Source organism: Bemisia tabaci, chromosome 2 (assembly GCF_918797505.1).
Source record: "Bemisia tabaci chromosome 2, PGI_BMITA_v3".
NCBI lineage: Eukaryota > Metazoa > Arthropoda > Insecta > Hemiptera > Aleyrodidae > Bemisia > Bemisia tabaci.
Window position 1 is genome coordinate 37,670,931 of NC_092794.1, and position 24,711 is coordinate 37,695,641.

The following is a 24,711-nucleotide window of genomic DNA, read 5'->3' on the forward strand; positions in this document are numbered from 1 at the left end:
GAATATCACTCGCCGAATACCGAATATTTGGCAAGTCCCGCGTAGTCTGGATGGAACATTCGCGTCGACTTGGCTCGTGTTGACGCGAGGCGAGTCACTCGGCTCGGTATTCGCCCCAACCCGCTAAAAGTCGGTTTTTGTGACACGAGTCAAAGGGATCGCGAGTACGAAGCCGAGCGTCCATCGCGACATCGGGGCAACATCGGGGTGCTATCCAGACTACTCGTCCTCACTCGCCGAATGTTCGCTATAGTTTTGTGGGAAGGGGGCGAAGGGGTGCAGCGTTTTCCAGTATTTTTTCTTCACTTGGCGAACATTCGTTATTTGCCAAATGACGAGCCAAGTACGACTTTCACGAGTAGTGTGGCGCTGTACACTCGTGGAAAAACTCGAATCTGCCCGTCGCTTTCCGAACCCCGAATATTCGTTACTCGGCTCGGCACTCGGCGAATGCCGCGTAGTCTGGAGCCGGCTTAAGTCATGGGTCCTTAATTTTCGTAAGTAATGCATCATTGACACTTGAGTGCCTCCGCTCCACCACAAGAACAATTTCCTCCACGCATCGGCATGAAAATACTAGTTTTTTTATGAGGGGGGGGGGGGGACTTTTATTTGAGAAACGTTGGAGAAATTGATGCTAAAAATTGTAATGCTAAAAAACGGCACTTTTAGTGGTATATTTCTGAACCAACTTAATGTCCTACATATTTAACAATTATACTATAAAGATTATTCTCAGCAGTGCCAAACTGCCAACATATATATTTTAGAGTCGGAAATCTCAGTTTCAAAAATGGATTGTTTTCAATCATCTTGAATTTTATCAAGTAATTCCAAACGTAAGTAACTTTAATTTTATTTGTAAAAACATTTTTTTTTGGGTTGTTCCCATCTCTGAAAACATAAAAGTACTAAAGTAAAACGTTTCTAAAAGGGTGTGATGTTCTTATAATCTTGTCCACGGCCACGCGATTTGCTGGGTACATGTCTGTTTACATTTGGTTTGGAGGTTAGGTTAGGGCTAACTTTCTCTAAAACCCCCCTTGTGCCCCCTCCTTTGGGTGTAGCATCTCATTAGTGGGCCATATTCTGCTGCATCAGCAGGAGGATCATCTGAACCGTTTCCGAGGCTTAGTAACAATATTTCTTTGAAAAATCAACAAATTTCAATTTTTTTGAAATTTATTCGGGCCTTGTGAAATTTCATGAAATTTCACGTGAAATTTCATGAAATTTCAAAACGTGAAATTTCACTTTCCATCTCTGGTCGGGCCTCTAACCTTCCATAAGCCCCACATACACGGTAAAAGTGGACCTTAATATTGGCTTAATGTGGGAGTCACCGATGCGTTGTTGAGCGGTGACCTTCAAAGTCACTTTAAACAGCAGTTACACGATTAAATCGGCAGGGCCTAGCATTGTTGCCGAGCCAGAGGCCCAATACAAATTTTTCATAAGAGTTCAAATGGGTTAGTGAACATATTTATACAACCCTGACAACAGTGACTTAACTTGTTTGGTTTTTTAAAATTCTGGAAGTGCACGTGAATATTGAAGGTTATGTGTTGATTGTTTTTTGTTATTTCCAACCATGAAAGAAATTCCAACCGAACATATTATGATTATTTTGGGTAGGTGAAGTATTGTTCATAGGTTCAGAAATAACTTTTTTGGGCTGAACCACTACCCTCGTGGATTTGTCATCGTGCACACCAGCTCTACCTGCTAGCAACTCCCTGCATGATTTACCCGGCTTGGGCATAATTTTAAGTAGGACCGTTCTCTTCACGTTCTTGTTCCTATCGATGAAAGACATTTTAATGACTGAAAATTGCGAAACGCATGCGAAAACGAATAAAAAAACTCCACTAACCACACTACACGACCGGGAGAAAACCAAACACAGAGCAATTCTCCAGAGGATGGCAGAGGATGGTGATCGTTGATTCAGAATACCATCGGTGAGCCTTAATAATCGTCGGCCCGGAGAATATTAAGGTTCACCGCTCAACAACGCATCGGTGACTCCCACATTAAGCCAATATTAAGGTCCACTTTCACCGTGTATGTGGGGCTATACTCTCTGCTCGCCGGGCTTGAGTCACGTCCAAAAGGTAACCTTTTCTGTGTTCAGTGGTAACCGTGGAAGTATAATGCCCTCCTGAACTCAGAGGGAATTCTTTACTTTTGCGAGCACGGGTAAGCATGAAGAAATCACACTTATGAAAGAATTGTTGAATTCAAATTGAACCTCGGGAGAACTGTTAAGCTATTTCCGTCAAAGGATCCCCTACACTCCTCATGGAGATGTACACCGCAATTGATTTCCCATTTTTTTACTGCATCAAAGTCGTCTATGGATGCTGATTGACGATGATAATTGCATTACTTTCAACAAGCTACCTAAGTTCAATGATTCCTTCAATTAAAGGAGGCAATGCAGCTCTAAAGAGTCCAAAAGACCCAGATTTCTTTAAAATTCCATAACAGTCTAGATAAAGGTAAAAGCCAGCTAGAGGTAGGAATAAGAATGGGAGAGAGAAACTGATTTTGATCGTGAGAAGGGAAGGCATGCAGAATCCAAGATAAGACTGCCGCTCGGCAATTCACTTGAATGCAGTGGTGTCTCCCTGATTTCCTTGTTGACACCCAACCGACTAGTCCAAGGCCGAAATGAGGGAAATCTCTTTGACTCTGTATCGCAACGTTGCCTCCATTTATTCCAGGAATTATCAAGGGTTTAACCATGGATTGTGCGAAACTGGTAGCTTGAAAAAATTTGGCGCACGGATGATTCTTGATCAGTATCCCTAGACGAGTTTAATGTTGTAACGAACGGGAGATTGAATGTGGTACATATCCCTATCAGGAGTGTGCGGTGTTCTTTTACAGCTGATACTCGTGATGTTGCCAGGTGGTTGCTAATATCAAAGACATTGAATCATGTAGATGATGCATCCGGCTCGGTCTTGTGTGTTTAGTTTTTGAAGCGTGACAAAGTCTCTGGGATCATTGTGATGGGAGGGGGAGAGAGGGTGTGTCCCAAGCACTCCAGGAGACTGCAGAGAAGCCATGGAGGATCCATTCACACACTCAGTTTCTCACTAATAACTTGTTCTAGGTCCATTTTCAGACCAAATTTCTAAGGATAATAGTTTGAGAGCATGTAAGTTCACAACTGAATCGCAAAGTTTCACTTTTCCGAACTAATTACCAACCGAGGAAAAAGCCTCACAATCTGACAAAAATTCACCAGGGCCACCACTGCGCATGCGCAAATGTCCATATTTGGGACACATGAACTCGTCGATGCTAACACTTATCAGCACGCGAATTTTAAAAAGTTGTTACGCCCTCTGTAACAGGATGCACGGTTTACGTGATTCAATGTCTTTGACTAATATGTACAATCATGACTCAGACGGCTGGTCCGGAGCACTCTCTGAGTTCCATAGAGGAAGGAAAGGAGGTGTTTACATTTCGGGCATCTTGGATTTTTCTGATGACATAGGTCGGTAGGGCTGACTTTTATCATCAATTTTCTCGGAAATGGTTTAGTTTATGGAGGAAAGTCATTCTACATAAAGTGTCTGGAATTATATTCTTAATTGACTTAAGCAAAAGAATCGCCGTTTTTCATACTTAGAATTCCCGATTTTGCGGGCAATGCTGTACCGACCTACGTTCCAGGGTAAACAATTCTCAAGATGCAAACACCTCCTTTTTTTTCTCCAAAACAAGGTTCAACATGTTTTCATCTGAGGGGCTTGGAGGACAAGGTGCATAAGAGCAGTTCTTGCTATTTCAAGAAATATACGTTTAATCTTCAAAAATTACATGGAGCCTTTATGGCAGAAAGAAAGTTCGAACTCACTTTTTGATGCTTAGTGATTGGATTTTCCCAGTGAATTTTACACAGAGTATGATTGAAGACTGGTTTTAGTTGAAACCATTAATATCTAATTTTTTTCTAAAACGGCACTTCTGAAGAACTTCATAGGTAGTTAAATAAGTTGTCCAGTTGCATTACCTAGTATATTTTACAACCCAACATCAGACTGGCGTATAACTATGGAGCTCTTTGAAGCCAGGTCGGAAAAAACCCTGTTTTTCCCCACAAAATTCCCAATTCGTAGGTAAAGTTGGTTTTTTTCGCGGTGAAAATTATATTGAAATTTTTAATAGCAAACCTGCAAATGAAAGATTTTACAGAATAAATTAGGAGCCACGATACTGATATGTACGTTGGTAGGCGAGATGGTCACGGACCATGAAACTTTAATCAAGCAGGGTTTTGCGTAACAGAAGACAGAGGGGGGGGGGGGGTGTCGGGTCAGGAGTCTACCTCTGCGTCACGTTTAGCAATACTTGGCATAATACACCGACTCTGCAAATGTTTGGATACTTTCGGCATACCTAGTCAAGACAAGAAGCTAAGTTACTCTCTCTGATAGGGAAAGTGATCACCAAGCAAATTGTGGTGTAATTTTCTATGACCTTGTCTCCACGGGCCGTTTCACGGGATTTGTCCTATAGTCCAGTCAATTTAGCTCTAAATAAGGGTCATCTGGGAAAATCCATATGTAGAAAGTTTTTTGCGGAAACATGTTGCATTAGGCTACCAGAACAACATATCAAAATTTTACCAACATCGGCTGTCCGCTAAGGCCGCCATCTTGAAAAAAAGGGGGGCGGGGGGCCAAAATACGCCGCCGGCGTCCGGTTTTTAGCTTATATCTTGAAAAATATCAATCCTACGGACAAAAGTCTACGAATCTTTTAAAAAGATCATAAAATTTCCTATTATAAGGATCAAAAGCTAAATCTACATCACTAGCTTCAACTCTCATCATATGCGAGGACCATTTAACAGTAGGTAAAACTAACATAGTCTGCATTCTTTAATAAAAAATCTACGTAACCCTGAACAGTAACACACCAGCAACGCGAACTTTCTGGCCACCCTAATTTTTGGCACTTTCAAATAAACTTTTCTCCCGTTTGCAGTCATCCAAAAAAAAATTAGGAAAAAAACTGTAAGCTTTGGTCACTCAGGTACTACTTTCGAACGACGCAACAACAAAAAAATGACTTAATTGACTCATTATATTTTAAATTATTATTTTCTCTTTTTCTGAGCTACTCAGCTAAATTTTTGTGTGCCTGATGCAACATTACGAACATATACATTCCCCCCCCCCCCCCCCCCCCATTTTCTGAGCACCCATCCACTATCTTTTTTACGGAAACGGCCGAAAATTGAGCTTCGGGACGACATTTTAGTGGGACAAATCAATCCCAAAGAATTCAAGGAAACTATTTTCTGACCCCCAAAACCCCTTGGGGGGGGGGGGGGGTTGGTAAGGGGAAGCCTTCAGATTCTCATACATGTCAAATAGAAAGGGTATGATCTGACTTGTGATTTTAATTCTATGACCGAAAATAAGAATCGTCTATTCTATGCATTTTCCCCCTAAACCCCCATTTTTTGGGCAAATTTCAATTAGACACTGTAGGCGTTAAAATTATCCGATTTTCAAATTCAAATGTCTCCTGGGAGAAGAGGTTAATACCTTTTTATTGATTTCCGACATGACCCCTGTCGATCCAACATTATGGAGGTCACGACCCTCTGAAAATTTTGGGACTTCGGAGGGCTTTAAGTCGAAAATTTCAAAGGCAAGGGTATGTTTTTACTTCAGATTTGAATTCTACCCAAATAATTACGTAGAGGCTATGTGGCCTACTTGCTCCAAATTACTATGGGACAGTATTTAGAATTAATACCAAAGTATGAGCATGGCATTCACTGATGCAACCCTTTTTTGTGCTCTGCAGGGTGGCCCTCCTATTACGGGATCCACCGATTGGAACAGGAGCCACCCTGAAAGAAAAAAGAAATGCTGGTTTTTGCTTTTATTCTCTATTGCTTGAGGCCTCGATCACCCAGTAGGTAGACTAGGATTTTTATCAGCCAATCAAAACTTTTATATTGTCGTTTCAAAAATGTATCCAACTCGGGAATCAAAGTTAATGTGTATTTGAACGTAGTGATGACAGGGTTCATGCAAGCTTGAAAAGTGCTTGATTTTAAAAAAAAAATTCAAGGCCTTGAAAGTGCTTGATTTTTTGGAAAGTGCTTGAAAACGTGCTTGAATTTCTCAGATCCACTTTTTGGAGGTCAAATGAGAAAGCATTCGACTTTTCAGACGTACGCTGGAAAGTATTAAAACGTGTTGAAATTGAAACGAGAACTACTCTGCTGAGTTGCCTGCTCAGTCTTTCGTCGCTGCTGAAAGTGGCTGAAAAAGATAACTTTGATCTAATAACTGGCGCTATTAGATTTTACAAGAATGTCTTGTCAAAAATTTTAGAAAAATCTCCAATATCACATGCCTTAGTTCGAAATTTGTCCTGTTTGGATCCGAGAAGTATGATTCACCTAGATGCAGATTCTTCTCCTGTTAGTCGGTCAGCTGTTTGCAAGAAGAAAATGAGGTCTGTCTTAAATACATTGTGTGATTGTAAAATAGTCGTAGCTGGTAAAGTTGATATTATTCTTGATGAATTTGATTCATTTTATCAAAACGTTGTCTTAAAGAAAGCTGTCACCTTTGCACACTATGAGCCTTTTAATGAGAAGTCAAGAGTTGATGAGTTTTATATTAACTTTATGGACAAGGATGAATACAAAAATTTATGGAAAGTTGTCAAAATAACTCTACTCTTAAGTCATGGACAAGCATCAGTGGAGAGAGGTTTTAGTGTAAATAAAAACCTAGAAGTAGAAAATTTAAAGGAGCAGTCCTGCATAGCACAGCGTTATGTACATGAGTTTACCGATGAAATGGAGAGCTTATCCAGTATGGTAATAACCAAAGAGTTAAGACAAAGTGTATCAGGTGCTCGCAGTAGATGTGCTACCTATTTAGAGGAAGAAAAGAAAATCAAGGCTCTCACAGCTATTAAAAATGAAAAGTCAGAAAAAACAAAATCTCTACAAGAGAGAAAAAGACGCTTATGTGAAGATGTAAAGACCTTAGAAAAAGGTGCAGACGACCTGGTTGAACAAGCTGAAAAGAAGCAAGATCTCTCATTAATTGTTAAGTCCAATAGTTTCCGCCAAAGTGCCAAAAGAAAAAAAGAAGAGTTAGCAATCGTTGAAGGAGAAATTTCGAAACTCTCCAAACAGTTGTGAAAAAGAACCATAAGTCTCGGTTAAAATCTATAACTTTTTAAACTGCTTGTAAAAACATTTTTCTTCATACCTACATTTATTTAATTTCACATTAACATTTTTTTCTTTTTACTTCTGGTTTTTTTACCTTATTTTTTTTCAATGATGTGGGTCCATTATCTTCTTGAAAGTGTTTTTTTTTCTTCTTTCGTCCGGTTTTTTAGTGTTCATAAAGACTCTTTTTTCAAATGATGTGCCGTTCCATACTCCAGACATACTCCTTACGTGTAGCTTCAAATTAAGAAATCCCACTTTTAAAATTCAAATATTTTTACAATAGTGAAAGACTATCAGAAAACATCTTGCTTCAGCTTTATCAAGAATGAATCTTCAATTTTGAGCTTCTTGTCCAAGTACCCTACTATTCTCATGAATTTAATCCATCGGGTAGCATGCAGATTTTCTATTAACTCTTTCATAAGTTGCACCATCTTCAGCCCATCTTATACCTATCGATATCCATCGGATTTAACCCATCGGATAGCATGCAGATTTTCTATTAACTCTTTCATAAGTTGCACCATCTTCAGCCCATCTTATACCTATCGATATCCATCACTTCTTAATGATTAACGTTGTCTCAATGAATATGAAGGTAAGATATTTATTTATTATTATCATTTATTTTTCTTTTTATTTTTAGACCAACGTTTTGAATAAATTGGAATAAAACATTCAGGTGTAAGCATGGATGGGTAGTTGGTCGAAAACTTATGCGGTGAGCCAGGATTTTACTTTTTTTTGCTTAGAATTTAGAGGTATTTACTTACTGGGTTGTCAGTATTGGTACTGATACTTGGGATGGTCTTTCATTTAAACATCCGTGTATTTTTTAATTAGAGGAAAATACGCATTTTAGTTGGTTGTTGATATCTGTCTCGCTATTAGGAGTTTTTATGTCAAAGGTCCTGTGGAAAAATTTCTTGAATCTCGCGCAAAACTGCTTCCAAAAGGCTCTTGAAAGTGCTTGAAAAGTGCTTGAAAATTCAGAAAAATGTGCTTGAAAAGTGCTTGAATTTTTAGCACTGAGGCTGCATGAACCCTGGATGAGAATCACTGTAACACCATTAAGATTGGATAGGTTTGAATGTGAAAAACCACGAAGCCAAGGTGCTATTTTGATAATACTATTTTATTAAATCATTGCCAAAGCTTTTCGACCCTTATGGTCATTATCAAGGCAAAACTACAAAAAGCTAAAGTCATAGGCAAGGCAAAACTACTGGCAGTAAGCTACTAAAACTACATGCGCACAGGAAGTTTGAAAATTAAAAAACATAGTAAAAAATAGTAAGTCAGTAAGAGAGCGTGCATAATTGATTGAAGAAGCTAACAGGTAGAATTGAAAGTAAATATAAACATAACCTTACAAAGCAAAGATTACAGGAATAACACGAGAAATTTATAGGTTGCAACATTTGTCAATTAAAACATTAGAAGCAGTATCTACATCTAACTGTACGCGGAAAAAAAAAGAATTGCTGATTCAGCAATTCAATTGCTAAAAACAGTGAGTACAATGTTTCAACGCAGATTTTACAACAAAAAAATGCTGCTTTAACCACCCCTGTGGTTAAATTAATTTACAATGTGGTTTAAGCAGCATTTTTTTGTTGTAAAATCTGCGTTGAAACATAGCACTCACTGTTTTTAGCATTGAATTGCTGAATCAGCAATTCTTTTTTTTTTCCGTGTACATTCAGGAGGTGTTCATTTCTCCTAGCATGATTGGTAATTTCAAATTTTTCCAATACTCTGATCAACCTTTTATCATTAGAAACGTGTAAATTATGTAAATTACTCTCATCTACAGTGTGGTTGGAAACTTCAATACAGGGTGTTCGAAAAGTCCCCTCCCCCCCTCTAACTTTTGACCTAATTGAGGTAGAGATTTGAAACTTGGAGGGTGTTCCTAGATCAAAGGGAACTACTTTTTGACCCCCCCCCCAAAATTTTGAGGGGGCCCCATTTTGGGGGGGTTACGGACCCTAACTTTTAATTTTCAAATAGGAAGACCCCCTTTGTGATACCTCGTTCGAAAGAGCATAAAAAAAGAAAATTTTTCGCGCAAACCGGAAGTCATTATCTCAAACCGTTTCAAAATGGCGGCCGGTCAAAGTTCCAAATGGCCGAAAATTGGCACCTCTGCTATTTGCACATGGATTTGCTTGAAACTCGGTATCTGGGGGTATTTTGGCACGAGAAAAACGAATTTAACGTTAGATTTTAAAAAAAACCCTAATTTTTCAAAATGGCGAACGGTTTAGGCTCAAGAAGGCCGAAAATTTGACAAACTCGATTTTTTTGCCAATGGATTCACCTGAAATTCGGTATCTGGGGGTATTTTGACCCGAGAATAACGAATTCAACGTTAGATTTTTAAAAAAAACCCTAATTTTTCAAAATGGCCGCCGATTAAAGTTCAAAATGGTCAACAATTGGCAACCTCGCCTTTTTCCCAATAGATTCGCCTCAAACTCGGTGTTTGAGGGTATCTGGGTGGGAGACAAACGAATCCGACGTTATTTCACCGAGTTTGAGGCGAATCTATCGGCAAAAAGTCGAGGTTGCCAATTGTTGACCATTTTGAACTTTAATCGGCGGCCATTTTGAAAAATTAGGGTTTTTTTAAAAATCTAACGTTGAATTCGTTATTCTCGGGTCAAAATACCCCCAGATACCGAATTTCAGGTGAATCCATTGGCAAAAAAATCGAGTTTGTCAAATTTTCGGCCTTTTTGAGCCTAAACCGGTCGCCATTTTGAAAAATTAGGGTTTTTTTTGAAAATCTAACGTTAAATTCGTTTTTCTCGTGCCAAAATACCCCCAGATACCGAGTTCCAAGCAAATCCATGTGCAAATAGCAGAGGTGCCAATTTTCGGCCATTTGGAACTTTGACCGGCCGCCATTTTGAAACGGTTTGAGATAATGACTTCCGGTTTGCGCGAAAAATTTTCTTTTTTTATGCTCTTTCGAACGAGGTATCACAAAGGGGGTCTTCCTGTTTGAAAATTAAAAGTTAGGGTCCGTAACCCCCTCAAAATGGGCCCCCCCCCAAAATTTTGGGGGGGTCAAAAAGTAGCTCCCTTTGATCTAGGAACACCCTCCAAGTTTCAAATCTCTACCTCAATTAGGTCAAAAGTTAGAGGGGGGGGAGGGGACTTTTCGAACACCCTGTATGTTTATATATATTAGAGGTACGCCTTTTTAAATGCTCCTTAAATCGGTTCTTAAATGACCGTTCAGTTTTCCCAATGTAAATACTATCACAATCTCCGCAACTTATCCTGTAAACACCAGAGCGGTCAAGATCTCGATTTGGGCGAATGGACTTGTTAGGCTTTATTAAATTTAAAATGTTACAATTAGTTTTAAGGGCGGGTCTATATCCGCATCCTCTAAAACAATCTCCTACTGCATAACTGGCATCATTATAAAAATCAAGGGAAACAAATCAGTCATTGTTTAATTTAGTGTAAATGCGAGGTAGTTGGGGTTTATGTTTTTTTTTTATGATGTAGTCAACAAGGTATGCTGGGTAACCATTCTTGCGGCAAATTTGGTGAAAAATATTAAATTCGACATTATAATCATGCTTGCACCTGGGGATATTTTCTAAGCGTTGAGCCATGGCATGTATTGCAGCATGCTTTTGGACTGAAGGATGGTTGGAATTATAAGGAATTATACTATCAGTTATCATAGGCTTTCTATAAATTTTGATAGCAATTTCATTGTTGGTATTAATGTATAAAGTTAGGTCTAAGAAATTGATACTGTTATTGATAGCATGTTCGATAGTGAATTTGTTTTGTTGCCTCGCCTATGACTTTCGCTTTTTGTAGTTTTGCCTTGATTATGACCCTAAGGGTCGAAAAGCTTTGGCAATGATTTAATAAAATAGTATTATCAAAATAACACCTTGGCTTTGTGGTTTTTAACATTCAAACCTATCCAAAGTTACTTTGGGTAAAACATGCTAGGAAGGGAAATCCCCTGGAAAATTTTTAGTTGTATTCTGAGGTTCAAATATGGGAAAGCTCTCATAACATGAGCAGAAGTTACGGATTATTATTATTTGTCAGATAATCATTATAAACCTGAAGGACAAAATGTTATTTGGTGCTTATGTCATCATCATCAGCCATCATCAGTAAACAACTGCCTGATTCTTGTAAAATTTTGTTGTGAAACACATGAGGCCTAATCAGATATCTTCTAGCCTAGAGATGCAAAATTACATGAAATGTTATCAAAAAATGTTATCAAATAAAAATTCATGTAATAGGCTCTCAGAAATTTTCAATAATTTTGCAAGTTTCCTTTTATTTTCTTGTTTTTCTTTTTTCCCTTTTTTTGCCAAGGATTGGAAAGAGTGTGAAAAATTACAGTTATGACTTTTGACTACACCTGCTTGAGGTTCAATGCGAGGAGATTGAAGCAAAATGAATTTGCGAGTAGACAGCTTTACCAAGTCCTTTTCCCTAAATCCTTTCTATTTTACCACTTCTTGCAAAGTCCCTTTTTCTGAAACTCCTTTCATCTTCAGAAAGTTTTAAGTTTCATTCCGTCCTAAGTTTGTCTATGTTGCCATATTTCCTTGAATTAAAAACTGATGTATTGTGAAATTCTAAATATTTTTCCTCAAATTTTTCAGAAAATTCTATTTGCAATTGAATCCATAATGTATGAGAATTTCAAGGAATTATGTATTGCGTATTACGTATTGCGTTTCCTTCTTAGCTAAATATTTTATTTGGGGGAAATTTGGCAACTTTCGAATGCTCATACGGCGTTGTTCCGTAGCACGGCCGTATGGGTGTTGAAATGCAAAGATAATTTTACTGGTGACATACGGCATTTATATCAGGGGCCAGTGATTGCAATGGGCCTGTTGCAAACTTTTGCTAGAGCAAAAATAAGAGTTGTTTCTTGTAGATAATGCCTCAAAAATCACGATGAGCGCATCGGCAAAGTCTGAAATGCACTCATAACTTCACAATCTGCGTAAGAAATTTGCGTTTTTTTAAGCTTCCCGCTTCAAAAACGATACTACGGCGTAGGTGAACATTTTGTTAGAGGAGTCGCTCCATCGTCGGCGATATTCATCATGGCCGACACTTGCGCGCAGTTTTGCGCGTAATTCGAGGAGAGTTCAAGGTCAATCAATGCGGGCGTGGAAAACATGAACGTTAAAATACGCCGATTGTTATCTGGTCTAGTCCAGTTCAGGTATTATCTCGTCCCATCACACGTGTTCTGGCGGATTGGCGTCGGCCATGATGAGTGTTGCCGACGATGGAACGACTCCTCTTACAAAATGTTCACCTGTGCCGTAGTATCGCTTTTGAAGCGGGAAGCTCAAAAAACCGCAAATTTCTTACGCAGACTGTGAAGTTATGAGTGCATTTCAGACTTTGCCGATGCGCTCATCGTGATTTTTGAGGCATTATCTATAAGAAACAACTCTTAGTTTTGCTCTAGCAAAAGTTTGCAACAGGCCCATTAAACTTACTTCTTAATTGTATTTTTCACTTGTTTCAGATCATCATTCAACATCATGTATCCAATGTCAAGACGACTACCAAGGTTCTCCAGGTTCTTGAGGACCTTCTCAGACCTTGCTCCATCAATTCACTACAAGATCGAAGAAAATTCGTTAGATAAGCTGAGAAAATTGAAAGAAAATGAATTGAAAAAGTAAGTTTCATGAAAAAATATGGTGAAATTCAATTAACACAAAGTTTCGGTACCTTACTTTTAATAATTGTCTGTTTTCAAGGAGAAATTGACGACGCTTTGAAAAGATGCATCTACAGGGTGTTTCAGACCACCCATACCAGGCCTTTTTCTCGGTTGGTTTAGGTCGTACGAAGTCGGAGACCGCGGAGATGAATAGGGAATTGACCCCAAGGAATCCGAATTTCGTGGTCCGGACACCCCCCCCACCTCCCCTTGGGGGGGTAAAGGGGGGGGTCACGATGCTAAAAGTCACGGTTCCCGACCGAATTGCGGATAGATCGCATCAGAATCGAAAAGCACGGAAAATTTCACGTGGAATTGACCCCTTAAAATCCAAAATCGGACCATCCGAGGCCCAAAAATGACCCCCTAAAAAGGGGGACAGTACCCCCCTCCATAATTTCTCTTTGGTCTCAAAATTGACGTAGATTCTCCAGAAAAAGACAGTTTCGCGGGTAATCGGCCTCGAGAAATCCAAATTTCATGGTCCCGAAGTTCCTCTAGCCCCCCTGCGGAGGTAAACGGGGGGCCCAATTTTAAAAATCGGGGCTCCTTTCCGAATCGCAAATTGATTGCATCCAAATTGAGGAGCAGAACACATTTACATCTTAAGTGACTCCTAAGAGTTCTAATAGACCCCCTGAACGGCAGAAAGTAACTCTTTGAGAAGGGGGGCCTCGCCCCCGCCAAAAATTTCTCAAGATTCCTCTTTGATCGCAAAATTGACGTCGATTCTCCAGAAAAAGACGGTCTCCCATGTAATTGACCCTGAGGAGCTCAGGGAACATGGAATTTAGAGTCCTCGGGGTCGATTCCATGGGAAATCGTCTTTTTCTGGAGAATCGACGTCAATTTTGCGATCAAAGAGGAATCTTGAGAAATTTTTGGCGGGGGCGAGGCCCCCCTCCTCAAAGAGTTACTTTCTGCCGTTCAGGGGGTCTATTAGAACTCTTAGGAGTCACTTAAGATGTAAATGTGTTCTGCTCCTCAATTTGGATGCAATCAATTTGCGATTCGGAAAGGAGCCCCGATTTTTAAAATTGGGCCCCCCCGTTTACCTCCGCAGGGGGGCTAGAGGAACTTCGGGATCATGAAATTTGGATTTCTCGAGGTCGATTACCCGCTAAACTGTCTTTTTCTGGAGAATCTACGTCAATTTTGAGACCAAAGAGAAATTATGGAGGGGGGTACTGTCCCCCTTTTTAGGGGGTCATTTTTGGGCCTCGGATGGTCCGATTTTGGATTTTAAGGGGTCAATTCCACGTGAAATTTTCCGTGCTTTTCGATTCTGATGCGATCTATCCGCAATTCGGTCGGGAACCGTGACTTTTAGCATCGTGACCCCCCCCTTTACCCCCCAAGGGGAGGTGGGGGGGTGTCCGGACCACGAAATTCGGATTCCTTGGGGTCAATTCCCTATTCATCCCCGCGGTCTCCGACTTCGTGCGACCTATACCAACCGAGAAAAAGGCCTGGTACGGGTGGTCTGAAACACCCTGTATATAAGGTTCAGTTTGTCTAGAACAATGCGAAGAGTTTGGAATGATGTCAGTGTCTCAACTGTGTGGCTGCTTGATCAATAAATCGAAAGCAATAATTTTAGCTAAGATCCTGAAGTCTCTAAATTCATCAATTGGCTTAATAAGAATATTTTGTCCAAGTGTAGCCACTAAAAAAATATTGCTTGAGATACGCCTTTCTTTTGACTGTGTCACATGTAGCAAAAAAAAAAGTTGATGGTTTTTATTATTACTCCCAAAACAATGAATAGTTAAAAGATTTGAGAACTTTGGGCAGACATACTTGAGCATTCCATTAATTTAAGACTTACATCTTAAAGATTGGGTTTCTGATTTCCAAGAAAATCGGTGTTTTTGGGCGCTTTTGATGATGCCGAAATTCAAGGTGATGTCATGGTTGCTCCAACCCGGATTTTAATGATTTTAGTCTTAAATGGAAGCTTCATAGGCCAGGCACCAAGGGGATAAATATTGAATTAAATGGTGGAAAGCTGGAAATTTTTCTGAAAGACGTATTATAAGGTCCTTAAATGAGGGTTAATTTTGCACCATTTCTGAAATATGCGTTTAGCCGCCATCTCGGAGTTTTAGGCCTAAAGTTGCTTTTTTTCGGTTCTTCGCCCACAAGTCGGTAAAATAGTCATTTTTTCGTGGAAATACCTCAGTGCAAAGTCGTGCTCTTAAAATTACCAACCAGAAAGGCTGTCAGAGCATCTATCTATGTGACTTAAGGTTTTCAAGTTATGAGCATCGCGAAGTAGGGCTTTTACGCTCAATATTGGCCATAAACGGTACCTCTGAGTTTCCAGCTTTACAACTTTGCAGAAAACTATGAAAGAGAGAAAAATTCAATCCTAACCTAAAATCTATGATTTCTCAAACATAAATCTCAAAATCCAAGTGCGTGGGTGGGGGGGAGGGAGGGGGTTTAGTGTGGGACTTATATTTTTAAATCGACCAAACCAAATGTTGCACAGTCCTAAATGGTTCTGTGTGATAAGAAATCACGGTAGCCAAAAGGATTTTTAAAAAAAATTTTAACCCGGCGCGCACTAGGCCTAAAGATCGTGATTTCTCCGATTTTACCCGTCTATTGTTGATAATTTAGTTAGTGATAGGGATTTGACGCTCTATGTCCAAAAATTAGTAGAAACGGAGCACATAACCTTGCAGATTAAGGGAAAATTGTTGTTTTTCTCCTAGGTCACTGTCTTTTGGCTTGGTAATGCTTAAACCCTCCGCTCGGCGGCTCTAAAAATCCAAAGGGTATCCCAGGGTAAGGGCACCAAAATGCCCCTCCCCACGGATTTTAAATTCAATGGTCTAAACCCTTTCAGGAGGTCCTAAAAATATGATTTTGGGCAATATTTACCTCACGACCCCAACTACATCCTCCCCCCTCCAGCCCCGAAAAACCCAGTTTTCGGGGAATTTTGGGGTATTTTCACGTGTTATTCCATATCTTCCGCGTGTATCGACGACAATGCCCCAAATATATATCAGACCAATCAAATTTTTGGGTAAAAAAAATCAAATTTATCGAACTATGTTTAGACCCCTCAAAAATTTCGTAAAAATCGTAAATTTTCAATTTTTTCCCGATGTTAGCGGGTTATAAAAATGAGAACATGTACATCTTTTTTTTTTTGTCGTTAAAATGTACTCAATATACCCAGTTATTACGAAAAAATTGTTTTTTTGGCGCCAAAACGGTCAAAATGGCTTATTTCAGCAATCATTTTAAAGATCTTTTGTCGGAAAAGCGCCCAGAGTTTTGAGAGAACAGCACGAACAAGGGAAGCATGAACAGCTTGGAGATTCACACTTTTGACATAATTAAATCGGTCAAAGAGTTAAAAAATGACAAAGCACTGGTTCCTGGTGGAATTCCTGTCGAGTTGGCCATGAGCGGGACTGCCAAGCTTTTTGAATGCCTCAGAAAACTGATGCAACGATGCATCAGGCACGGTGCGCTTCAAGTCTTTTTAACAACTCTTCATGTACATCAAAAATTCAAGTTGGAGGTTGTAGTGGAGACCTCCCTGATGGATTTTTGGGCAATTTCGAAATGGGTTATTGGAGCTCTCGAAAAAATAATAGCATTTTTGTGGTTTTTTAGGGGTAAAATAGCAAAATTGGCATTTGGGCAAAAAATTAAACCCTCTCTCCCTCATCCTTGCCTTGATCGATCTGAACTTTTAGAATGTTTTCACCTGGTATATGATGTGACTTTCCTGAAAACTTTTGCCCCCGCGGCAGCGTTGCCAAGTTGCAGACTCCAAAATATCGAATTTGATAATAAAATGAGGGTTTCGAGGTGTGATTTCCTCCAAAATTTTACGAGAAATGTGCAATCTAAAAGTTTTCGATTGGAAATGGCATGTATGAAATATTTATAATTGCGTTGTTGCCAGCTTTACGATTTAAAATTTGTCAAATTCACCCGAACTGCGTTGCAACCTTAAGCGCTGAATTTTTATTTCGTTCAGAATCGGTAATTATGATTCTTTTGTACTCTATACATTGAAGTACCATGACAATTATGTCATTACTTAATTGATGGGTGCAGTTAACTCAACAAGGAAGGCCGGGATAAAGCGATGAGTCGGGGAAAAACGAGCGGTTTGGGTTGACCGAAAGTTCTTAAATCTACTCCATAAACAGAAAGTAGAATTTGAGAACTTTCTCCCACCCCCCAAACCTTACCCCTGTTGCAGTCAATACCTACTTCGAACATTCTGTCTAAAATCTTGCTGCTAAATTTTTCCCAAAAACATGAAAAATAAAAATAAAATGAGTGGATAACGACGATTCAAAAAACGTTTGAAAGTCCCGGAATTTGACCTCCTCTCATAGCGGATTTGATAGTTTAAATCCAGAAAGCCTCTTGCTGCAAAGAAAATTACCTTCAACAATTTAAAGAATAAATTTGCAAATGATTGCAATAATTTTGAGTAATATTGAAAATAAATTCCGTGAGAACAAATGTAGACTAGACAACGAAATTAAAAATGTTTGGTAAATTTTGCGTTTTATAAAGAGTTGACATGGGGGTTGATAGGAAGTTCTCTTTTTATGACACAAGATTTACAAATCATTTTTAATTTCGTTGTCTATTCCTCTTTCATTATCAGGGAATTTATTTTCAATATAACTCAAAATTATTTTGATCTTTTGCAAATTTATTCTTTAAATTGTTGAAGGTAATTTTCTTTACAGCAAGAAGTCTTCTGGATTCGAACTATCCAATCCGCTGTGAGAGGAGGTCACATTCGGGGGCTTTCAATCGTTTTTTGAATCTTCATTATCCACTTATTTCATCTGTGTTTTTATTTTTCATGTTTTTAGGAAAAATTTAGCTACAAAATTTTAGATAGAATGTTTTAAGTATTGACTGCATAAGAGATAAGGTTTGAGGGGAGGGAGAAAGTTGATTATCTTTCTTCGCTCCCCTTTACATGATCTGATGGTAGTCTAGTGGTTAACGCACGCACATGGTCAATAATTTTTACTGCAGTTCGTGTTTTTAATTAGCTCCTCTTGTGGCAGTCTTTCTCGTAATTTCTCAATTTTTACTTGTTAATAGATGAGTCCGATTAGTTCTTCGTCGCTTTTGTCTCTAAGGTAATTGGCTGTTCCAATGTCGTTAATGTATGAGAGAGACGTCACTTCTGTGAACCCTGTTTCCCCTCCATTCTGTGAGATGTAGAGCCCATCCACATGACCGTAATGAGAACCCCTGACAACTCCTGACCTCACAAAAATTGCTTCAGAAATGAAATTTATAACCTTAACCCTGTGAATCCTACTTATAAGGTAGGTTGCAACGCAACCAAGAAAATAGCATTTAATACTACATGCTCTCAATTCAGAAAACAGGAGATTGAATCAGATCGTTGACAGTATTAAAGGCTTTAAAAATATAGGTATAGATCACATGCGTAGGAAAATTATTTAGGAAATTATTAACCATATGGTGTACATCATCAGCAAGGCAACAGTTGATTTCTCAAGGACAAAATCTTGCCACCCATCAATTATTCAAGAAAAAATGAACGTTGAAAAGTAACATTGAACAATCCAAAACTTCGGCAAAAATATTTAGAAGAGAAATAGGTACATAATTCTTAAAATTTCTTTTATCACCAGACGAAGAACCAAACAAGGGCAAAGTTCATCAGGACCTAGAGTAGTTTCAACATCAGTATCTTCAAGAGTGCTCAAAGCCCCAGTAAAAGATATTCTAACACTACACAAAACATCATTAGAAAAGGACTCATGAAAGAGAGCAAGTACTGCATCTTTAAAAAGTGAGGAGATGCGCTCTGCAAGTAGATAAGCAATATCATAACCTGAATCAGCAACATCAGCATCAAGAGACATAACATTTTGAATACCATTATCACAAATATTACCAACAAAGTTGAAAGAACTCTTTGAATCATCCTGAAAATTCCGATCATCTTCAGCAAAGTATTTGGAGAAATTTGCATCACACAGTCTCAAAATAATTGCTTCTCGATTCTTAAACATTACATATTCGAACTCATTTTGACTCTAATAGTATCTATAGAGTTCTTTTTTTTAATAATATTGCATTCTTCAGATCATAGACGAACCATTTTGGAAAGGATCATACCCTGTGGGTTTTCAAAGGACAAGGAATTTCTACGTATAATATATTACAACATATTCATTGAGGCATCCAGTAGACTACCAACGTCTCTTTTTTCTGTTTCCAGGAAATTTTCATGGTCCAGTTTATGCCAATTCATTGAAAATATTGATGGACCCAACTTAGAAGTCGCCGAAAATCTTGAAAAACTTCTTGGAGATGTGAAGGAATTAATGGGTGAGTTTGATAAACTTAGCTTCGTAATATTTACATAATATCTCATACTCAGTATGCTTCTTGCTGTTCTGGAAGCAAAATATCCGACTCTCTAAAAAAATTATAATTTTATATCTTTGAGGAATAACAAAAGTTTCGGAAAATTTTCCTCCCAAAGAAAATTTAGAAGTCCATCGAACAAAAATTTATAGGCAACATCGAATAACAGATTTGATTAATTTGGCTTTTGCTTTAGATGTTTCATAAAACTCACCCCGGAAATGAATGGGGAAAGTATCAATCAATGTTGACAATATTGACTCACAATATCCATGTGAATGGAATCTTAAGAAAACAGGACCTAGAACCTAAATTTTTACCCCTCTTTGGTAAACGGATGTCTCATGAGTTATGATGCAAACAATGCGCAATCTTTGTCCTCCGGGTAGAAATCACTGTTTTGTCCAAATATCCAACTTTTTAAAATCAATGAGGAATGACTATTTATTTCTGGAAGTAGGTATATGGAATTTTTATTCAGATCCTCTTTGGCCTTCACAGAGATTGAAGATGGTATCGAATTTAAACCAATTTCACACATTTAGGAGGGAAAAATAATTATTGTGCCAAATGCTGAGGTAGATCTTTAAAAATAGCCCAATTTTGCGTTATTTTAATGTTTCGATGTCAAATTGAGTATGCCTCATGTATTCATACACAGCCTTTAAAGGAACAAGTTCTATAAGATGCAGTACTCTCATGAGCAGCCAATCGCAACACAATCTTGCATCAGATCTTTGTAAACTCAGAGGATCCTTTACCCTCCTAAACCTGGATCCATCCATCGCCTATTCTAAAAGTGAGGTTATGCTATTAGTAGGAAACAAACGGATAAATGGGTCGAAATAATGGAAAATAAGTAGATTCATTACGTTTTCCTACCCCTTTCGACAAGAGTGGCCTTGGCTCTAGTTCTCTGAGAGGGAAAAACCCGATTTATTGCAGGTATTTGTGATCTTTTGGAATTTTAGTGGAGTCCAACATTTGATAATAGCAGGTAGTTGCGTGGATTCTATGCAAGGTTGCAACACTAGTGACTGCTCATGGATTTTAAACATTGGCTCTTATGGCAGTCCAGGGTCCTATACAACTCGTGACTGGCAGCAGTAGCTTTTTATCAGCCAGTCCATGGCAGTCCAATTTGGTGACCATGCTATGGCATCACTGAGAGCTTTCAGGCCAGATCATGCTGCCCAGCATGGTAGTCAAAGTCTACCAACGTCTAACATGAGGGTCTCATCGGCACCAGCATATGAGATCTTTCAGGATTGCCCATCACACACTGTCTTTCTGTGAAAGAGGTCCTGTCGTGAAGAATGCTCTTCTTATTTCATTTCAGGAGATGATGAAGTAATGGAAGTGGTTGAAGATGCTACAATATTTGTTTTAAAATTGTTTATGAATGAGAGTGCCATGTTGATGAAACATGCAATGAATTTGAAAAAACTGTTTGGGCCTATATCATTCCAGCAATCCAGCAGACTTTTTGAGGTTTGTGCTCTATAGATATCTGTTACTATGAAGTTTGTAGGCGAAAAATAGTGAGCATGTGAGAGGGGAATATTTGTCAGAGAGTGCTATGTGGCCTCTCAAGTCGAATTCCATGCTAAGAGGGTGGTGTGCGCAAGCATTTAGGTGACGTGAATTGAAGAAAACTTTATGAGCCATAAAATGCTCGATGAAGGGAGCCGGGGACCTTGGCGAAGCCACGGTCAACTACTCTTGGTGGCATTTGGGTCGTGGCGCCAGCAGCGCGGAAAGCAACCGACGGACTGTTCCCTCAGGCGATAACGCCCGAGACACAGGATGACGCCGAAGAAAAGGGGGGGGGGGTTAGGGGACCTAGGGTGTTTCTTATTTTTTAAATTTTCGAATTCGAAGGAGGTCCTGGTCCTAAAAGTTGATGTGTAGATACATTAGAAGTCTCGTACAGGGAAAAAAATTTAAAACAATTTTTACCCGGTGCTCAAACGACTTAAGTGACACAGGTTGAAATTTGAGATTTTTCGATAAATTAACACTGTTTTCCCGTGGAAAACGCCGAGTTACGGCCCTTAAGTGCGAAAATTTCGTCCGTTTCGTCGTATCTGCAACACAAAAGCCGCAAAACACCCGAGAAAGGCGCGCGCAACGAGAGACACTGGGAGCAAAATGGGCGCGCAGCGCCACACCGCGCCGTAGCGCAACGCGCGCGCGTCCTCTGCACTGCCTATAAGCAACATGCCGCACGCACGCACTAAGCTTACGCGGGCCCGAAAGTTCCCGTCCGCTGCAATGTATCATTACGAATTTACCTACACACACTTTAACATTAAAAAACAGTTGAAATGTATAAATACATCAAAAAAACAAATTTTCTTTGTAAAATATTGGCTATATGTAAGAAAATCAATTTCAACAACTAAAACAGTCGAAAGTTAATAAACTAAATCAAATAATCCACAGTTTACTTAAAGGCTCAGAGCCTTAAAATGGTTGACAGACTATTTTCATTATTTTTGTATGGTTTTATTGACTTTGGCTTTGACTTGTAAGAGATCATGAAAATGCAGCTCTTGTTTATATCGGGAGTTGGCAATAACATGTACTGATTCCTTTGTAAAACCTCGCGTGAAATAGGATGGTTTCACTGGTCTTCTCTGAAACAAACCCTAAAACTAAAAAAAAACTCTCAAAGTTAAGGCCGTATTGAAAAAGATATCCCCGCTTTCCTGAGAGTCCACCTTCGTAATAAGCCTTTTCTATGCTAAGATATGGAGCAAATTGACGGCGTAAGTTCGCAATCACATATCTCAATTCCGGTGTCTGAATATCTCCATTTCTATGTTATTTTTTAAAGGAGAACAAACTGACACCATTCCTTGAAGTTTATGTAGACTTTTCTTCTCACATGGAAAAAAATCACGGCAGTTTTAAAGAATTGCCAGTGAGTAGTTTTCCGTTTGAAAAATAAAGTACCTAGGTATGACAGGAAGGCTGCGACGTCGCAAACGGAGTCGTGTGATTGCCGACTCTTACTGTCGAAATGAATCAGCAGGATTGCGGTCAAAACTGAAAAAACGTGTTTTTAGTTTTGGAAACCCCAACAAAGTGGCTACCCTGTCAATTTATATTATTCGCTCTTTGCATGGAGAGTTTGACTTGATACAGAGGTGGACTCTCAGGATAGCATGGGATATCCCCTCCATTACAGCATCAACTTTCAGAGCTTTTTTCAGTTTTGAAATTTGTCTCGGAGGAAACTGATAAAACCATCGTGTTTCTCGCGGAATTGTGCGTAATAATCTATATATTTAATATCCTAAGGCTTTTTTTGTCAGAACTTAAATCACTAACTCCTAACACATGCAAGATCTCCATTACCTGCCGATGTTACCTATCCTCCTGTTGTGCGTGGACATCACTTTAATTTTGCGCTCAGCATGGTCACTATATCAACTTTTATGATTTAACTACTTTTTTTACCTCAAGATACTCGGAAGTAAATAGCCATGGGGCTGGGCAAGAGTCTACAAATGAAAATGGCAAATCCATGATTTTGAAAAAAAGGTTAGAATGTTGGTTGGGGAGAAGCCTGGACTTACCAGGCATTCTTCAGCGTAGGTACACATTGAGGAGGACGTATGTCATATTGGGGTTCGGAAAAATGACCCAGAGGTCATCGCAGACCTCTACAAGTTTCGCAGCTTTAACGAGAGTACTTACAACAGCTAGTGTTGTGCTCCGTAATTTATCCAGCCACGCATGGTACCTCTGTACTTCTGTAGTAAAAATTTGGTTCCCTTGGCATTATTTGATGATGGACTTACATCGAACACAAAGAGAGTCTTTGTTCATAACATGAGACACAATGTAGAGTTGCTGAATCCACCTGTCCGCCAGAACGTACAATTTAACTAATGTCTAGGGTCACATTTGAAGACAATGATTTTCATGATCTCTTACAAGTCAAAGCCAAAGTCAATAAAACCATACAAAAATAATGAAAATAGTCTGTCAACCATTTTAAGACTCTAAGCCTTTAAGTAAACTGTGGATTATTTGATTTAGTTTATTAACTTTCGACTGTTTTATTTGTTGAAATTGATTTTCCTACATATAGCCAATATTTTACAAAGAAAATTTGTCTTTTTGATGTATTTATACATTTCAACTGTTTTTTAATGTTAAAGTGTGTGTAGGTAAATTCGTAATGATACATTGCAGCGGACGGGAACTTTCGGGCCCGCGTAAGCTTAGTGCGTGCGTGCGGAATGTCGCTTATAGGCAGTGCAGAGGACGCGCGCGCGTTGCGCTACGGCGCGGCGCTGCGCGCCCATTTTGCTTCCAGTGTCTCTCGTTGCGCGCGCCTTTCTCGGGTGTTTTGCGGCTTTTGTGTTGCAGATACGACGAAACGGACGAAATCTTCGCCCTTGAAGATCGTAACTCGGCATTTTCCATGGGAAAACAGTGTTATTTTATCGAAAAATCTCAAATTTCAACCTGTGTCACTTAAGTCGTGTGAGCACCGGGTAAAAATTGTTTTAAATTTTTTTCCTTGTACGAGGCTTCTAATGTATCCACACATCAACTTTTAGGACCAGGACCTCCTTCGAATTCGAAAAGTTAAAAAATAAGAAACACCCTTGGGGGTGTCCCATTTTGGACGTTAAAAAAATTGCAAAATCCAACACAGATACTTGCCAAAAAGTTGTCTCATGATTAGAAAAAAAATAACGAAAAAATCTCAGTAGTTCAGTCATTTGAGGATAATAATGGCTCCTATGCGGTTTTGAGAGCGGAACTTTTTTTTTTTTCTCAAAAAAAAAAGAAAAAAGGAATTCATGAAAATGGGTCACTAATAAGCGTAGGATCTTAAAAAAATGAATATCGGCACAAATTATGCCCCCCGTTCATCTCTGAATACTGCACTTTAAGTCGTACATATTTATTCCATGTGCATCATCCGAAAGAACGGCTCAAATCCAGAGAAACGCGGATTTTTATTGACTTTTATCGATGATATGTGGTAATGTCATGCCGCAATGGGAGGCTCTATAGGTAAATATATATACATAATCAATAGTAATGTGGTCATAACATGTGGAAATTCAAGATTTGCCGAACTTTGCTGAATGAACATGGTGAGAAACAGCCTCCGAATACTGAAATAGGTATTCGGTTTTTTGTGTTTTCAGGCGATAAAATATGGCAATATTGGCTTTTTTGGGAGGCTTTGAATCCAAAAACTGTTTTATAGGAAGGATTTGACCAACTACGTACATTTTTTGCCAAAGGAGTTCAATTCTGGTGTAAGATGAGTCGCCCTATTTAAACCATT

General features: G+C 39.0%; 1 protein-coding gene across 8 annotated transcripts in view; it reads left to right on the forward strand.

Moving 5' to 3' along the window:
* The first annotated feature begins 1,270 nt into the window (after positions 1 to 1,270).
* Positions 1,271 to 24,711, forward strand: part of obe (activating signal cointegrator 1 complex subunit obelus) — a 376,654-nt gene continuing 353,213 nt past the window's right edge. For 2 of the 8 annotated variants that reach the window (XR_011899333.1, XM_072297278.1), the window contains exons 1-5: positions 1,275 to 2,199; positions 7,881 to 7,955; positions 12,783 to 12,938; positions 19,243 to 19,352; positions 20,731 to 20,882. Coding sequence is in view for 5 of the 8 variants with exons in the window: in XM_072297278.1 (XP_072153379.1) it covers positions 7,951 to 7,955; positions 12,783 to 12,938; positions 19,243 to 19,352; positions 20,731 to 20,882 (423 nt within the window). In the remaining 3 variants the exon portion in view is untranslated. Of the gene's footprint in view, positions 2,200 to 7,880; positions 7,956 to 12,782; positions 12,939 to 19,242; positions 19,353 to 20,730; positions 20,883 to 24,711 lie in introns of all 8 variants that reach the window. The other 6 variants (XR_011899335.1, XR_011899334.1, XM_072297277.1 and 3 more) reach the window with 6 other exon arrangements.